The sequence below is a fragment of the Rutidosis leptorrhynchoides genome, chromosome 4, assembly GCF_046630445.1.
Source record: "Rutidosis leptorrhynchoides isolate AG116_Rl617_1_P2 chromosome 4, CSIRO_AGI_Rlap_v1, whole genome shotgun sequence".
In the NCBI taxonomy this organism is placed as follows: domain Eukaryota; kingdom Viridiplantae; phylum Streptophyta; class Magnoliopsida; order Asterales; family Asteraceae; genus Rutidosis; species Rutidosis leptorrhynchoides.
This window is the reverse complement of record NC_092336.1, coordinates 402080165-402093879: the sequence shown is the minus strand read 5'-3', so window position 1 is coordinate 402093879 and position 13715 is coordinate 402080165. Positions and strand designations below refer to the sequence as shown.

The window sequence follows — 13715 nt, the reverse complement described above, 5'->3', positions numbered from 1 at the left end:
TGAAGAACCTATTCTTAACACTTTTACGATTCCCGGTGGTGAAGATCGCGGAAAACGCAAAGCTATAACGGAGGAGACTGCCACTCCCCGCAAAAGATGCCTTCGCTCTATTGCCGAGCAAGAAGCAAGTAAGTTATCGTTATTCTACACTACTGCGTATATTGTGCTGATATTATTTCCATATTCATTATCTTATTTTATTTTCTTATTCGCTTTTAGTTGTGTTTTCAGATTCTGCGGAGGGGCCAGAGCAGGTGTACAAAATTGGTGGGGATATCCCTGAAGGGATTTTTGAAAACCCAGGCGATGAAGATTTAAACCTCCCCTCCGACGCCGAAATATCAAACTGTGAAGAAAATGCAAAAGAGGCTGAAGAGGAGGAACAAGCTAACAGACTCTACCGCAAACTCTACAAGTTTGTGCCTAGAAATGTTTAACGACAATATCGCGATCTTACATTCGATGAGGCTGAAAGACAGCGGATAAACAAATGCTTCAATGCCATCTGTTTAACCGTTGATAATGTTGAACGATTCAACAACATCTCTGATCACTATGAGAAACAGGTCAAAATTGTTGCCTCTCAGCGCAGAAAAATTCAAAGGCTTGAAGCTCAGCTGAAGAAAACTGCAGATGAAAATGCCACGATCAAAAATAGAGTGGAATACACAGAGAAGCAGTTTTCTCAGCTTGTCAAGTATCTTCCCTAGTTTGGCGATAAAGTTATGGAATCGGATCCAGTGACTGAAAAATTTAAAGCCTATGCTCAAGCGGCTAAGCTCGCAACTCGCTGCGAGTTTTATGATCTGCTCTGCCAACTTGGCGACCTTTCACAACCACTTCCTGCTGATATTGCCAAGAAAATATGCCCAACTGGGGAGGCACAGGAAGCGCTGGCCAGGGCAAAGAAGGAGGTTGAAAAGGTCACCATTCCGGCTCTAGAAGAAATTAGCCGGCGGGAAAATGTTACTTTTGAGGATATCAAGGCGCTTGATCTTTAAAATAGTTTGTTTAATTTGTAAACTAGCAACCGCAATCTTATATTGCGTTTTTTGTATTTTCGCGCACTTCGCATAGCGCATTATTAATAAAAGTACTTACATTTCGCAGTTGCAACTTATGTAATTTGTATAGCGCTTTATTCAATATATTCATAATCTAGACTTGTCCTTTGCAATTTTCAACTTTTATTATTGTGCACATAATATGTATGTATTTTCGCGAAACAATCTGTATTTGTATAATCTTATACATTATGAATCTTCTAAGTCCCCCAAAACGATCCTTAGGTAATTTATTAGCATTGCGAAGCATCTAAGTATGGCAAAATCAAATACTTAGGAAATTTTATCCTTTCGCAACATTTATCTTTTAACACAAGTGGGCAGTTTCATCACTTGGTCTTAAAGTTAATATTTCATAAAATATTCACATTATTACTGCATAAGTAGGCTTTATCATTACTTAGCGAGATAAAGTCGTGCTCGTTAAATTTTTTTGCGAACACTTAGCTGTATTTTGCATAAGAACTCATTCAGTGTCATAATATTTTAGCGGTTGTATTCCGCAAAATCAATGCGTGTGGCCACACGCAGTGTTTTCTGCTTTATGTAGAAACAATCGCCAAAATACAAATTCACTTCTTCTTATATAAAATTTTTGAATAACAACATTTCAATAATAAAATCAACATATTAGTCATGATTAAACATGATTGAACCCTCAATAATCTTTTTCTATTACAGACTTTTTAGATTATTTAGCGAGCACCGCATGTCTTTCAATGCCAACACTTTTGCGTGCAGTAATCATTGCACAAAGTGGTTCAATTACCGCCGAAGTCAGCGTACCAATGCCTTTGTAAGTAGAAAACTTCACCATTCCATGCAACGTGGATGGTATTGCGCCAAACATGCTCAAAGCAGTGCGCCCAAGAATCATGTTAAACCTTGACTGATTTCGCATTACATAAAGGCTTAACAATGCTTGGCGCTTTAGCGATTCATCGTGATCATCTACTAATTCGACTTGCAATTCCAACTGACCAATAGGCCAAGTTGATTCTCCTGAAAAACCAGCTAATGAAGCCGCAGTAGGTTTTAGCAAAGCTTTAATATGTTCAGGCAATTTGTTGAAACATTGCTCATACATTACGTCCACGCTGCTACCAGTGTCAACATGTACCTTCAGAATTACAATGCCAGTATTCGTAATGCGGCATGAAACCACCACTGGCTTATCATGATCCGCGCTCAAACTTATTGGGAGGAAAGTAATAGAGGGGCATTGCCAATTCGTGAATTGTTCAGACACTTGGAACACTGATATTTCGCCTTGAACCTCCACTACATTAGTAACCTGAATTTCACGCAGATTCTCTTTCTTACTCACCATTTTAACCCCTAGGTTCTTCACTGGGGGAGCTTTTCGATCAGCAGAATTTGGCACTTGTGGAGCATTAGACTCTGTGGGTAGGATAATCGCGTTTGTAGTGCTTGCAGCACCTTGAGTTATTAAATGATCCAATTTATCTTGCTCAAATACCTCAGCAATTAATTCTGCCAAATCTCTACAGCGGTTAGTATCATGACCATAGTCATCATGAAAATTGCAAAACTTAGATTTATCACACCTGCTGTTCTCTGCTAAAGATTGAGGATCAGGAAAAGATCTCGCAACCCTTTCCTGCAAAAGAATTTCTTTAGGCATTTTTGTTAACATTTGGATAGTGTTGAAAGATTCATTATTCCATTTTCGCGAAGTATAGCGATCGCGACGGTTATATCCATGATTATCATTTTGACCTTGATGTCTGTCATTGCGCGTGTAACTACCACCGCCATGTCGCCTTGGATATCCCGAACCGCGAAAATTATCATTATTTCCATCACGGAAAGAATCATTATCGTCCTGCCAACTTTTATCTTTACCCCATCCACATGCAGGGGTTATAGTGCTATCTTCTTCACCTCTGATGTAATCATACGTTTCTTGTTGTACTTTAGCAAAAGTTGGCGAAACATCTCTTCTCAAACGTCGCACAAGCGTTGGATGTCGCTGCGGATTAATAGCATGCAAAAATCCAGAGATTTTTTGATCTTCATTCAAACTTGGTATCTTTTGACATTCATAGATGTATCGCGTAAGTAATGCGTTTAAAGTTTCCTTGTTACCCTGTTTGATGTCATGGCATTCGATATACGTCTTTTTCTGAGGTAAAAGGTTTTGAAACTGCAATAAAAATTTATCGCGAAGATCGATAAAGCCAATAATATTGCGGCCTTGCAAACTATTGAACCAGTCCCTTGCTGATCCCTGCAGAACCATAGGAAATACCCGGCATGCTACCGGTTCATCCCAATTATAGGTGCTTACAACTCCTTCAAAACGTTGTATAAAATTCAAAGGGTCAGTTAAACCCGAGTAAATTCCCAGCGTTGCCGGCACAATGGGCGGCGTAACAATCGGGTAGTCAGAGATATGCTGGATAAACTTGTCTGCATTAGTAGTAATCTCAGTCACCTTTTTTGTGCGGATATCAGTATTTTCCGCACAAAATTTAGCTATCATATCTTGTAAAAAATTCGGTTGCTCAAACTTGTGTGCATTGATTTAGGCGCAATGCTTTTAAAAGCATCCGCTAAGAAATTTTGAGCATTTTCTCTGCGCGTAGCATCAGAAGTTTCACCCTCATCCCCATGGCGAGGAAAGGGTGTTGGTGGGCGCCTGCGCTTAACATGCGGAATTTTTACAAATTCCTCCGCACTATCTGAATCATCTGAAAATTCACTTTCTTCTCTTGGTGCTTTCGCAATCTTGAAATTGTAAACATAGTTTCAAACAACAAGTTCCTTTGCATCATCACTATTGCTATCACGATGTTCAACCATTAGGCGATCAACCTGTGATCCTGAATCATTCAGCGGCCATAAGTAAGTACGCGGTATGCGAGATTCGCGACCATACTTGGCATATTTTTTAGCTTGCTCAACAGCAGTGCCAACAACTTTATCCACTTTCAAATTCGCTTTTCCAGACAAAATTCTTAATCTCTTGCCATTGGCAATGGTTTCATCGCGGTTTTGTTGCAAATTTCTTCGCGCAACCATTTTATTAGCAGCAACCTTTAGTTGCAGATCAGTGTTAGCGATATTGACATTAGACGCTTTAGCGAGCGGTTCTTGAACTGAACTACTCGCGGTAGTATTAACATTTGCCTGCATATTAACCGGTGTAAGACCCAAATATTTATTGTACATAATGTATTTATGGTGTACGATGCGTGTATGAAGTGTATGAAGCACGTACGTGTTGCTTGCTCGAACGTCGAAGGAAACTGGACGTTGTCTGAAGTGACAAGGTGTGTACGTATCTTTTCAACCCCAAATAAAGTTTGAGTTGATGTTTCAAAGCCTTACCATTGGAAATAAAATCTTATTACGTTTCCAACGATATTTGATTCATCGAAAACGGAGCTACGGTCAAAAAGTTATGGCCAAAACAAGAAACTGAAAACTGACCTGAAGGTTGGAGCGGCGCTCCACCTTATGGAGCGGCGCTTCGATCCCGTATGATGCAATTTTCAGATTTTTTAAAAGGTTTAAATGAGGGGTACTTTGGTCTTTTCATTTAGGGTCGGTTTAGGGGCACCAAAACTGATCTAGAACTCCATTGGAGCTCATTTCTCACCCACACAAACACTCTCATCCATATCTAGAGAGAGAGAGGAAGGGTTCTAGAGTGAGAGAGCTTGAATTGGAGAAGAAGGAGTTGGATTCTCACCAAAGCTCGGGTTTTAAAGTTGTTCTACTCGTCAACGGCATCATTTTGGTGGTATTGGTAAGTTCAAACTCCGAATTACATTTGTTAGATTTGATATTCAAGTTAGGGTTTGAGTTTGATTTGTTGTGAAACCCTCTTAGATGATGAAATGGATTTATGGTGACTAGTTATTCTTGTCACTTGGCGGGTTTGGGTTGGTTGACGATTTGGCCTTGATTAGGCTTTAATCTTGAGTTTAATCACTAGGTTTAGTGATTATGGAAGTGTTGGAACCACTTTAGGTGAATTTGGGTTGACTAATTTTGACTAGAGTCAAAATTAGGGTTTGGTGATGATTATGACCCAATTGTCGATCTAATAAGGTTTATAAACTTAAAATGGATTAAGTTGAAGTATAAAATCGAGTTAAATATGTTTTGGTGTCAAAACTCGCTAACGGCGCGATGTTGACTCCTTTGGGTCCAAATTAGGGTTTAAGTGTCATTATGGGAAAGATAGGTGTTTAACACCTATGATTGGGTTTAATTGGCGTATTAGGACCATTCTCACTTGTGTTAGTGATTATTGGTTAATTTGGGCGCGATTGGTGCTTGGAAGTGCATTTGGGTCCAAATTGCACTAGTTGTCAATTTGGGTTGATTTGTATATCCACCCTAATTGTGTTACTTGTTATGTGATAAATGGAATAGGTACATTCCATCGGCGATTGCGGATTATTCGGTGGCATTCTTCAAGGCGACAAGGCGAGTGTTAATATCCTATGTGCATATGTATGTGTAGGATGGGTGCGGGTCGGGTGAAGTGGTTCTCTGTCATAGAGCTCACTTCACATATAGGTGGATTGATGGACTTGTGTATAGGTCTAATTGGCACGGTTGTGCATTTTGGTTGACCACCTTTGACGAGGTGCACACTTTGTGTGTACGTTATCACATGGGCGGATGATGTGGATTATATAACCCCAATGGCGAAGGGTTAATATTGTGAGTGGAATAATTATGCGTTCATGTTTATGGCGTATTTGTTTGTGGATGTTATGGTAGCATCGAGTGTGAACCACGAGCTGGTAGCACTATAAAAATAGATGTGAACCACGAGCCGGTAGCATCGAGTGTGAACCAAGAGCCGGTAGCACTATAAAAATAGATGTGAACCACGAGCCGGTAGCATCGAGTGTGAACCACGAGCCGGTAGCACTATAAAAATAGATGTGAACCACGAGCCAGTAGCATCGAGTGTGAACCACGAGCCGGTAGCACTATAAAATGAGGCGTGAACCACGAGCCGGTAGCGTCGAAGTGTGAACCACGAGCCGGTAGCACTATAAAATAGTATGACTCAAATACGTATGGTGTGAACCACGATCCGGTAGCACCATAGCGTTATGGTTAACCATATTGTGTTTGTAATTGTTTAGCATGTTAAATATTGTATACGTATAATGTTGTATTTTCGTGATGTAGCTAACCCTCCGGGTGTACCTTATTGGCATTTGTTCACATTGTCGTTGGTGAACTTACTCATTGTTGATGTTGTTAGCTTGTTGCTTAGTGATCGTATGGTATGCTTAGATTAGCTTGCCTTTATGCTTGGATGCTTCGGTATGCGGTATTTGTTTATTTATGTGGCGTGTCCATTTTATGCATATATATATGTATGTAGTATATTCTCACTCACTAAGCGTTAGCTTACCCTCTCGTTGTTGACATTTTTATAGATTGCATGGACGCGGCGGCTCGGGTAAGTGCGGGGACTAGTGGACTTGCGTAGTTGCTTTAGAGGCATGCTTTTGAATTCGATTAGGATTGGGTAGCGTATCCCCATTTGCCATGCTCGGCTTTATTTTGTATTAAAAATCTTGTGGTTGAAAACTTGTATTTTGTACGAAAGTCGTAAAACGGCCGATGTGGGCTCGGTCTCGTAAAACTTATTTTATGAATGGAACGTGTTAGTTTTTCATATATGAATATGTTGTGAAAAGCGTTTTGTCTAAATACGTCGGGAAGTGGTCAAACATTTTCATGTTTTTGAGTTTTTGGGACAGCAGCCTGTCCAGGCCTTTTTGCGCGCCGCGCAGAAGGTTGGAGCGCCGCGCCAATAGCTGTGCAACAAAAATAAATTTTTTTTTGTAATACTTTAAGCGGGTTCGAACGTGGTTTGGTTTGGGTTGTTACAACCGGCAAGGCATTCTGTGAATCGTTAACCAGCGCATCAGCATTCACAGAACTGTTTACTTGCTTGCTTTGCATTAGCTGCCATATTCGACGATCAAATCGACTGGTATGCCTTAGCGACTTCCTGTAAATCATCATAACAATACACGATTAAAATTAAACAAACAAATTTGATTGTTTAATAGCAGAGAACAAAAAATTTCAAGCTTAATTTTGAACGTGTCCCACGGATGGCGCCAAATGACTAATCATATATTAAAAAGGTGCTTAATTAAGGATCAAGTACAATGACATTAAGATGGAGAATGGGATGTTTGATGATTATTTTGGGCCCGGATGATCGTCTTTCACTTTTCAATCAAGTGATCAACCACCCCGACCCGGTCTTGATTGTTCCTTAGCACGATTTACCTTAACTCAATGTAAATATTCCTTGGGCAAGGTCACAAGTGAAAATTACAAAGGCCTGGACAAATGGCAGAGAATCAACAACCTAAAAATGAGAGGCCAAGCTCTCTATTTATAGTATTCAAAATATTCGCGGTGTGCAGATTTAACTGCTGTTCGCAATAACTTAGCGAAGATAATCCGCAGTCTTTTATTAATGCGCCATAATCCGCAGACTTACTTTCAGCGGATATGTCAAGCCTTTTGAGTATACTTCGCGCGACTTCTGTTTTTAGACTTTAGTAATTAAAACATACATATACAATGCTATGTATATGATCACAAACGATTTAATTAATAGACGTTAATTTTCTGGTTCGTAGTAGTAGTTAGATTTGTTAGCGGCTGAGTTGTGGATTTTTCAATTTAACGGATCCTGGATCCCTGCAACATCTTTTGGCTATCAAAACGTGGGCAAAATCGGAAAAGTCTATTGATTTAAAAACTTATATAAATTGAATAATTGAAAGGACCCGTCCTAATCCACCTGGACGAAGTCATCAACATTTGGTCCCATTGCGATGATCGGCTCTAAGTAATGTCCTTATATTGAGCAAATATACAGCGGAAGACTTAATTTGTACCTGAGAATAAACATGTTTTAAAGTGTCAACCAAAAGGTTGGTGAGTTCATAGGTTTATCATAACAATCATTTCAATATGTTAATAGACCACAAGATTTCATAATCATAAACATAATACACTCGCAAGTGTATGTAAAGCATTCTAAGTGGTTGAGCACTTGGTAACCATACTTAACATTTAATCAACGTCGCATATTCCCTTTATTATGAAATCTCACTACACCGTACCAATTGTAGTCACCAAAACGAAGTACTGTGCAACCGTTGAATACTGGTCGTCCAGTCCGGTTGGGGTTGTCAGGCCCGATAGATCTATCAACAGGATTCGCGTTTACAATACCCATGTAAATAGTAGTTACCAAGCTACAGGGAAATATGCCAGTGGTACAACTCAACGTAGAATATATTTTTAAGTACTTGTGTCTATTTTGTAAACATTTATAAAAGTAGCGCATGTATTCTCAGCCCAAAAATATATATTGCAAAAGCAATTAAAAAGGGAGCAAATGAAACTCACTTTTGCCTTGAAGGTATTTAATTCGACTTGGTCTCCGATAGATATCACGAACCTAACCATATATATAATATATCAACATATTTTCTTTTTAAGTAATCGTTACATATATATATATACTTTTAATACTTTTAATATTTTCTTAGTCCGTAGTTAGCAGTCCGATGTTAGTGGTCCACAATTAGTTACTTAAATAAAATAAATAAAGACCTCATCATATTCGTATTGATCAGAATTAATCTCGACCCATGGTACCATGTTGTCAAATGACGTGTTGCGTACATAAAGTACCGTGTTGTCAAATGACGTGTTGCGTACAATCATGAGGTCTTATGATTAATCTTCTCGTGTTGTTTACGGGTGGTCCTGAAATATATAAAATCAAATCATAAGTAATTATATATAAAATATCATATTAATTAGAAAAGATATGATTAATTTACTTTTTCTCCAAATATTTTCGTAGCTAAACTAGCTTCGGATACCCAATCTTGTTTTAGTCGTAGTTTCTTCATTACAACTCCGTTTTTGTTGGTTCAACTTGCCACTTCCTTGGATCGAGTAAAATTTTAAGAATATGAACTGAAAATACCTTAGTTTGTATTCGAAATCATAGGTTATAGGTCAAACTTTGATGAAACTTATGAAAGTGATCATTTTCCATCATAAAAATAGCATTTAATGATCATTTTTCTAAAAATACTTACACTTTGAGTTAAACCATGAAATTTTTATGTGTTAACATATTCATAAGAAATATCATTTTTCCAGAACATGAACTTCTAATTCAAAGTTCAAGATGGTTTTTAATTATCCAACCCAAAACAGCCCCCGGTTGCACTCCGACGACGTAGATTCAGTTTTTAAGATGTTCTTTGTAAAACCAAGTTATATCTTGTTAGGTTAGCATATCATTATGATATATTACAGGTCTTGAAGTGTTTTAAAAGTCAAGTTAGAAGGATCTATTTAGTTTGCGAACAAGTTTGAACTCATTCAGACTATGTTCTTGTTGTTAAAATTTTATACCACAAAATAAGATAGCTATATGAATATGAATTGAATAAGATTATGAACAAGGTTACTATCTCAAGTTACTTGGACAAAGTTACTGCAAAAGATAAGAAATAATCTTGGAATCAAAGAGTGGTGGAGTTAGATCAAAAGGTTGGAAGTAAACTTCTTCAAATGGGTGGTTATTTTGATATGTTCTTGAAAGAGTTTTCTTATGGTGTTTAAGGCTTATAATTGAAGCTAAATGATGGGGAAAATTCTTGGAAATGATCAAGTATGAAGTTAGGAGTATTTTGAGAGAGAAATGAGGGTGTAGGTATGAGAAAATGGAGTGAAGAAATGGTGTTCATTTATAAAAACGTTTTTAGTTTACAAAGAAAGAAAAGGATTCCTAATTTTATTTTCTTACTAATAATTCATACTACTTGACAAATCCTAGTTACCTCATATCTAGGGCAGTAATAATGTTGATTAGGATGTTGATTTGATGTGTATATACCAATAGTAAATACGTATATAAGCTGGGTATGGTACGGGTACATATACCCTAGATATACGTATAGAAATCTTGAGGAAACGGAACGAGAATTCAAATATAGCTATCTTTTGTGAATATACTTATATTGTTTTATGTATTTAAGTCCTTAAAAAGTGATTAAATACATTATATATAGGATACATGTATAAGCATTATAGATTATAAGTATATATATCAAAGAATGTTACGTATAGTTATCGTTTTGAAAACTTAAGTTAGTAGTTTCAAAATATACTTATAACTCATTGTCATTAGTACACAACGAGATGTTAAACCATCCTTAGATCATGTTAAATATATATAAATACATATATATACACAAACGTATAATTATCGTATGTTATATAGTTCGTGATATCATCGGTCATATTGGACGGTCAAACGTTGTGTAAAACTCTTTTCAAAAACACAAGTCTCAACAATTTGGATTGCTTATCATGTTGGTATGGTTTAATTTATGTAAATATTAATCTCATAAGTATAATTTGGACAGAAAATTCCGGGTCATTACAGTACCTACCCGTTAAAGAAATTTCGTCCCCGAAATTTGATAGAGGTTGTTATGGATAACAATAAGAAGGTTTTCATGACAAATATAAGGTGATAATGGAGTTTTATCATCATTGAGTAATGTAGATAAAACAATTCGATTATGCGAAGAATATAAATGAGACTATCGTAAAAGAGTGAGATGAGTAAAATATATTCGTCTTAACCGATGACGTAGTTATGATTGATTTCCGGGATTTAAGGGATTTAAAGAGAATCTTACGTAATAAGATTTGGTTCTTTGGTGATTAAGGAAATCAGGATCTTCTTTGATTATATGCAATAATCTGTTTCGATTGCTCTGTCGGATATTTCACTATAAATTCACCCCTTCGTTTCCTTATTTTCCACGACTCACACCTTCTATTCTTTCTCCCTTGATTCTTATTTTAAAGCATTCATCAATATGCTCCATCCAGTCCTGATTCTTGATATACTCCTAACTTTTATATCTGTCATTCTTCTTTTTCATCTACCACCAGAAGAATCTATTTACTTCTACTATACTCTTGTATTTATAGTGTTTCTAATTCTCCCGTGTCTCTATATTGCTATCTGCATCGATATACACGGTTTGTAATTTCGGGGTTATTATCATAGTTTATATTCTTCATTATTTTTCGGAGCTTCATGCTTTCGTTTTATCTTCCCGACTTCGAGTCAAGCGAGTAATGGTCCGGAATTCGTAGATATGAAATTCAGAATGAACATAGCTAATGCTCTAAGAAGAAAATGGTAATAGAACGATTTTGATTTGTTAAATTACCAGAATACCCTGGAGAAGACCGAGTCATCCAGAAAAATATTCTCTTGATATGTTTAGAGATTAGATAGAATGTAAGAGTCGTGTAAATGGCACATGATGACGGTACTGTGAATCATCATGCTTCATTAGAAACTCAGCATGACTTACTGTAATATAATGACGTTGATCAAGTGTCATTATATTATACTAATCCATGCTTCAGTTCCCAACACTACTTCAAAACATTCATATTTTAAACTCGAAGGTTTCAGAATTTAGAAACTAACACAGTTTCTTTTATGTTGCAGATATTACGGAGAGATAAATGATCTCAGATAAGAATAGTTGTGAAAATATCGCCAGAAATATGGAGGATATTTATAATAGAACATACGAGAATATCTTAGAATTTCTAATATCAATGGATGATGAAGAAGATTTGTCTGTGAAGGTTTAGAATGAGAAATAAGATGTTTGCTAACGATTTCAGCAGGCACATAATCATTTGGATTCTTTGAAGGCAAACTTATTCTTTATGATTTGTCCACGGCTTTCTTCATAGTTTCGCATAATCCGCTTTTCGGTACTAAATTTTCTATCGAGCGTTCCTAACACTCCTTTCTTCATCATCAAACTTTTGGCCATTAAGATCATCTACAACATGCTGCTTCGTCAGCATTTTCAAAGTTAACTGATCTGGGTCGTCGGTTATCAAACCGAGGTAGTTTCAGGAGAATTGTGTTTTTTAGAATGATTAATCGCTGATGGAATATAAAAGGTTCCCCAGTAACAATAAAGAGTACGCATATATATCGCGGTTATAATAAAGTTGTTTCGGATGAAAAGTCGGAGTTGACTTGCTGGATCTGTGACAAAATTAGCTACTTTGGAAAGGGATTGCAAAAAGATCTTCGGTAATAACAATGTCAAAGGAACTAGAACAGATACGTGTCAAACGTTTACTCATTTTTCGAGGGTTTTTCAGGTGCATAACTATATGCATCAATCTTTTCTTCCGTAGATGAAGTGCGGTTGGTTTATCCTCTCGATTGAGGTGTTTTTAAGAATCATGATAGATTTAAACGCTGATTGTAATCGTCGAGATACAATGAGGTTTAAGATGAAATCAAGTGGCAATCTTGAAGAAATGTTTAGTTTCATATGTTATAATCAATATTTTAATTCATTTTAATTGTCCAATGTCATTAGTCCACAGTCGATAGTCCACAGTAACAGTCCAATAATTCATATATAGTTTAATATATAATATACGAATTAATTAATACGTGTCGTGACCCGTATACGTCTCAGACTCGATCACAACTCAAACTATATATATTATTGTAGAATCAACCTCAACCCTGTATAGAGAACTCGATCATTACTGCATATAGAGTGACTATGGTGATTCCAAATAATATATATAGATGCGTCGATATGATATGTCAAAACATTGTATACGTGTCCCGATATTTAAAGTGCGTAAAATAATTACAGAAATTAAATGACGATAAATAAAAGTGCGATAATTAAATTGCGATAAATAAACTGCGATAAATAAAATGTAATCAGTTAGCTAGGAACAGTTAGCTGGAATAGTTAGCGTGGATTCTTAACAAAAATTTTCATAGTTAATTTGTTTGTTTCTAACAGATTTTATTTTGTCATATGTTTTCTTCATATGCCACTTGTTGGATTCTGGAAAGTCAAAATCCAAATATGAAATTGAATGAAAATGGTTATTCTGCGGTGAACGGATACGTATATCGGTGGTTGTAAGTAGGATAGTAAATGACTGTTGAATCAGCTTCGACGAATGTACAATGTAACTTATTAAGATGAAATCTAATTATTCCTCGGGTATTACCTACCCGTTAAAAAAAATTTCACCATTAATAATTTGTACAAAAGAACTTTTAATTACAATCTTTATGAAAACATATATACATATATATTTTCTTCAGATGAAATCATAAATTTAATGAGTTAATATGATATTAATCTCATTTGCTTTTCGGTTTGAGCTAGAATAAGAAATCTCTAAAACTTTTTGAAACCACATATTCTTCGCAGAATATCAATGAAGTTATGGATCAATACTTCATCGTTCATTATTGTTGGTACTCCTTGGTATCTATGGTGCGTATGATGTTGATGTTTGTGGGACAGATTATGATGTCGAGACGTGTGATGCGGATGTTGTTTGTTAGTGGTGATGATGGTATTGTTGATGTTATTGATGGTGGTGCTGATTATGCTGCTGGTGCTGCTGCTGGTGTTTGCAACCTTCGCACCATGTTCTCCAAACCCGTCACGCGAGCGCGAAGTTCGTTAACTTCTGCTAGTACACCGGGATGATTGGCGGTTG

At 36.6% G+C, this 13715-nt stretch overlaps 1 protein-coding gene across 1 annotated transcript; it reads right to left on the bottom strand.

Moving 5' to 3' along the window:
• Positions 1-1755: 1755 nt before the first annotated feature.
• LOC139841955 (uncharacterized) lies at positions 1756-3570 on the bottom strand. Its single transcript, XM_071832141.1, has one exon. The coding sequence runs from the start codon at positions 3568-3570 to the stop codon at positions 1756-1758; it is 1815 nt and encodes a 604-aa protein (XP_071688242.1).
• Positions 3571-13715: the final 10145 nt, after the last annotated feature.

Excerpts from the sequence above, each read along its gene's own strand:
- LOC139841955 (XM_071832141.1), bottom strand. The coding sequence starts at position 3,570 with ATGATAGCTAAATTTTGTGCGGAAAATACTGATATCCGCACAAAAAAG.